Here is a 5,242-nt window from a genome sequence, read left to right as displayed (position 1 = left end):
TTGCCTCAGCCTCCTGAGTAGCTGGGACTACAGGCGCCCGCCACAACGCCGGGCTATTTTTTGGTTGCAGTTCGGCCAGGGCCGGGTTTGAACCCGCCACCCTCAGTATATGGGGCCGGTGCCCTACTCACTGAGCCACAGGCACCACCCAAGGTGCATTCTTTAATCTTAGATCGTGTCTTTCTCACTTTTCTTGATGTTAAAATGTCCTTTCTTTTAGAAAGTATTGGGATGGTACATGGCAGGTACTCCTTCACAACCGTATTCCTTTACTTTACTACTAACATTTGCAATATCTATTTTAGTTCCCTCCAGTATCCCTCACTTTTAAACTTTTTTTTCTTTTGAGACAGAGCCTCAAGCTGTCCCCCTGGGTAGAGTGCCATGGCATCAAAGCTCACAGCAACCTCCAACTCCTGGGCTCAAGCGAGTCTCCTGCCTCCGCCTCCCAAGTAGCTGGGACCATAGGCGCCCTCCACAACACCCGGCTATTTTTTGGTTGCAGCCGTCATTGTTTGGCGGCCTGGGCTGGATTCGAACCCACCAGATCAGGTGTCTGTGGCTGGTGCCTTAGCCACTTGAGCCACAGGCGCTGAGCCTTTATTAAACCTTAAAATAAAAACTTCTCTGTGAAATCCAAAAGTCTGGGAACCATTGCCCTGTAGAACCTAGCAGAGTGTCATGCACTTAATAGGGGCTCAATATAAAATTCCTTGGCTCTACTTTCAGTATATCCAGAATATGTCCTCTTCTCATAACAATCCCTGCTATCATTTTGATCCAAGCCCCCAAACCTTCATACCTGGATTATTGCAATGAATCTTTCACTCGCTGTCCCTGTGTCCACCCAGCCCCATTAAGTTTGTTCTCCTGAGTTGGGAGTTGGTAAAAAAAATTCCGTAAAGGGCTAGATAGTAAATCCTTTAGGTTTTGTGGGCTATATTGTGTCTGTCACAGCTACTCATCCCTTCCAGCAAAAACAGCCACAGGCAAGACAGAAATGAATGGGCATAGCTACATTCCAATGAAATTCCATCTACCCAAACAGGTAGTTGGCCCGTTGGCATTAGTTTGCTAACCCCAGTTGTAAGTGATCTTTAAAAAATTTAAGGCTGGGCCTGGTGGCTCATACCTGTAATCCCAACACTTTGGGAGGCCGAGGCTGGTGGATTACTTGAGCTCAGGAGTTTCAGACCAGCCTGAGCAATATCGAGACCCCATCTCTACTTAAAATAGAAAAACTGAGGCAAGAGGATCATTTAAGCCTAAGAGTTTAAGGTTGCTGTGAGCTTTGATGCCATGGCACTCTACTCAAGGCACCACAGAGAGACTCTGTCTCAAAAAGAAAAAAATTTAATTTAGATCATGTCTGTCTTCTCCTTAAAACAAACCCTCCAGTGGTTTCTCACTTAAAGTAAAAGCCCAACTCTTTATCAAGGCCCATAAGGCCCGCAGGACCTTCTGTTCCCAGGACCCCCAGCCACATGGCTCTGACTTTGTCCCTGGCTCTCCCGTCATTCACTCTGCTAGAGCCACCAGGGCCCCTTGCTTCTCCTCACATGTACCAAGCACACTTGGGCTCCTGGAGCACTGTGCTTACTCTTCCCTCTGCATGCCATCTTTTCCTCCCCAATATCAACACAGCATAATCTGTCCTTCAGATGTCTGCTCAGAAACCACCTCAGTGGGGAAGCCTTTCCTAAGCAACAGTGACCTGCCCCTCTCTTTTCCATATTCTCCAAGGCATCCCTATCCTGTCCGGATTAAGATTTCTCTGTAGTACTTATTTCCATCTCACATAATACTCATTCATTTAGTTACCCATTCACTGATGTCTTACCTCATTAGAATTCAGACCCATGGAGGCAGGGTTTTTGTTTTATTCTTTCCTTCCAGAGTCTACAAAAGTGCTTGTATATTGTAGGTATCAGTATTTGTGGAATGAACAAATGAAGGGATGGATGAACAGCTCAAGTTATGGGGCTTCAGAGAAAAGAGGGATCAATAAGGGCTAGAGTTACATGAAGCTTCAAAGAAGGCCTTAAGGCCTTGAATGTTAGAAAGAACAGGGGCACCAAGAAGGGAGCTGGAGTTGAGGGGCTGGAGTTGAGGGCTAACCCCATAATCTCCATTAACATCTTCAAACTTCTACAATGAATATACGATCTGATTAGAAGCAAGCTTTTCGATATGTAAGGGCAGCTTCAAAGCAAGGCAATCATCCCCATATAACCTCATAACCTTCCTTAAGCCTTCTCTATGTAATTTTCTTTTTCTTTCTTTCTTTTTTTTTTTTTCTTTTGAGACAGAGTCTCATTTTGTCACCCTTGGTAGAGTGCCATGGCATTATAGCTCACAGCAATCTCAAATTCTTGAACTCAAGTGATTCTCTTGGCTCAGCCTCCCAAGTAGCTGGGACTATAGGAACCTGCCACAACACCTGACTATTTTCAGAGATGAGGTCTCCCTCTGGCTCAGGCTGGTCTCCAACTTGTGAGCTCAGGCAATCCACCCACCTCGGCTTCCCAGAGTGCTAGCATTATAGGCGTGAGCCACCATGCCCGGCTCCCCTATGTAATTTTCTGAAGCTGCCATGGCCAGTCCATTGGGTATGAGGTTTTTAAAGCAAGAGAGTGAGATAATGTCAGTATTTAGGAAAATTATTCTGGTATCTGTGTACCAAAAGGAAGTTTCAGAGAATGGCAGTTAGGGGTCAGGAGACCAGTTAGTAGTTTAGTGCAATAATCTGGACAGGTTGTGATGGAGTAGGACTAGGGCTGGGGGTATAGGGATCAGCACAGCATAATCTGTCCTTCAGATTATGGACAGATATACGAGTGGAGTAGAGGAATGGAGTGTAGGAGTGGAGAGGTAAAGAGAGATTTGAAGTTGACAGTTCGAGGGAGAAACTGACTTAACTTGAATATCATTTCAGTTGCTTTAAGTAAAGCAGTGAGAAAGTAGGAACAACTTCAGTGTCCATCATGAATAGTTCAATACAATCATGCAATGAGATATTTTGGAGCCAAAAAAATCATAATATAGATCTACATTTATAGACACGGATGCTAATCATTAACAGACTATGAAATGGGAAGGGCAGCTGCAGCATGATGATCCCATTTTTATAAAAGAATTATAAGTGTTTCTGTGATGGGGGTTAAATATGCATGGAAAAAAGTCTGGAAGGATGCACATTGGTATGTTAACAATGGTTATCTGTGAGTGATGGGATTTGGGGTGAGTTTTATTATTTTTCCTGATCTAATTTCTATTTTTTAATCCAACATAAATTGCTTTTTTTAAATTTTGAGACAGAGTCTCACTATGTCGCCTTTGGTAGAGTGCAGTGGCATAACAGCTCACAGCAACCTCAAACTCTTCGGCTTAAGTGATTCTCCTGCCTCAGCCTCCCAAGTAGCTGGGACTACAGGCGCCCACAATACCTGGCTATTGTTTGTTGTTGTTGCAATTTGTCATTGTTGTTTTAGCTGGCCTGGGCCAGGTTTGAACCTGCTGGCCTTGGTGTATGTGGCTGGTACTGTAACCACTGTGCTATGGGAGCTGAGGCTAAATTGCTTTTTGAGACAGAGTCTTACTTTGTCACCCTCAGTAGAGCACTGTGGTATCATAGCTCACAGCAACCTCAAAATCTTGGGCTCAAGCAGTTCTCTTGCCTCAGCCTATGTAATTTTCTTTTTCTTTCTTTTGCTTTTTTTCTTTTGAGACAGAGTCTCATTTTGTCACCCTTGGTAGAGTGCCATGGCATTGTAGCTCACAGCAACCTCAAATTCTTGAACTCAAGTGATTCTCTTGGCTCAGCCTCCCAAGTAGCTGGGACTATGGGAGCCTGCCACAACACCTGACTATTTTTAGAGACGAGGTCTTGCTCTGGCTTAGGCTGGTCTCAAACCTGTGAGCTTAGGCAATGCACCTGCCTTGGCCTCCCCAAGTGTTAAGATTATAGGCATGAGCCACTTACTGGCCCTGCGCTGGGCCCATAAATTGCTTTTATAAGAGCAACAAACTAACAAAAAAGAATCTAGTAAGTAAAACTAATACCCCAGCCCTCAAACTCCCTCTAGGATACCTCACTGTCACTTTGAAAGAGATGTCTCCAAACATTTCCAAATTTCCTGGAGAAACTAGAAGGGCTAACTGTTTCTCCTTATGGCTTCTTCAGAGCCATTGGATTGTGAAAGAATTGATGTTAATGTCAAGGGGAAAAGAAGAGTAATGCAGGGAAGGAAGGGAATGGGATCCAAGCAGGGAAGAAAACTTAGTGTTTACCATTAAGGTTTTGAGCAAACAGAAACCCAAAAGGATGGAGAGGCTGGAGTCTAAATTGGGGTTGTGCCGCTTCTCTGTTAGCCCAGGCTAAGAAATGTAGACTGGATAGGTGGAGGGTTGCTCAGACCTCCCCAGAAACCACCCTAATCAGGGAGGACCCGCCCCCAAAACTGCTCGGGACTTACAGAGCTCATGGGTTCCAGGGTAGTCACTGATTTCCAGCACGTAGAGATGTCTCCCCTGCACACTGCGCCCGATGCTGTAGACTCGCGTGATTTGGGGGCATTCGTTGCGCACCTTGTACAGCGTTCGGACAAGGTCATCATAGCGGTGGTGGCGAAAGGTTACCGGGGTAACCACCTTGAAGAGAAGGAGGAGGCGGAGGAAGACTGAGAGCAGCTCTGACATCTTTCTGGGCTTTTCCAAAGAGAGTCGCTGCAATGCGCTCCACTTCTCCAAACAGCCTGGCCTTTTCACCTGCCTGGAAATCCCAGGGGCCTACAACCGGCTTGCTGCCTAGTCCCTTGCCAGGAAACACCAGCGTGACAGCGCCTGGAAGGACGTTCAGAACTGTTCCTCCCGAAGCTGGAAATTATTCATGTAGCTCTGGAATAGTCATTCGTCTCTTTCTCATTTCTCTTTTCCTAACCAAGAAAAACCTTTGGAAAGGTTTTGCATTTCCCCAGACTGGTAGTTTCACTGACTCTGGTTTACTGGTTAACTGAACTGTAAACAGGCTTCAATAAATACCTTATTTTAACCCTTTGACTTCCAGAGAATGTTAAGGAATTTGGCCTGCTCTTGTTCCTTCATTACAACTTACAAAAAGGGCTCTCTGTCCCCTTTGATTCATCCTACATGCTGTGCCAGACTATCTTTCTGAAGCACAGCTCTGTCTTGACCTTTTTTCCCTTAAAAATCGTTCAGCAGGCTTGGTGCCTGTAGCACAGTG

General features: G+C 45.3%; 1 protein-coding gene and 1 pseudogene across 1 annotated transcript in view; one reads left to right on the top strand and one right to left on the bottom strand.

Moving 5' to 3' along the window:
* The window catches only part of CPN1 (carboxypeptidase N subunit 1), a 31,824-nt gene extending 26,839 nt beyond the window's left edge, over positions 1-4,985 (bottom strand). Inside the window, exon 1 of the mRNA XM_003787268.3 lies at positions 4,476-4,985. Coding sequence (XP_003787316.1) covers positions 4,476-4,698 — 223 coding nt within the window. The 5' untranslated portion in view covers positions 4,699-4,985. The remainder of the gene's footprint in view (positions 1-4,475) is intronic.
* Positions 4,731-5,242, top strand: part of LOC111724305 — a 2,909-nt pseudogene continuing 2,397 nt past the window's right edge.

Source organism: Otolemur garnettii, unplaced genomic scaffold, assembly GCF_000181295.1.
Source record: "Otolemur garnettii isolate 467f Iridium unplaced genomic scaffold, OtoGar3 scaffold00021, whole genome shotgun sequence".
NCBI classification, from domain to species: domain Eukaryota; kingdom Metazoa; phylum Chordata; class Mammalia; order Primates; family Galagidae; genus Otolemur; species Otolemur garnettii.
The sequence above is the reverse complement of the archived record's forward strand: the minus strand, read 5'-3'. Positions and strand labels throughout refer to the sequence as shown.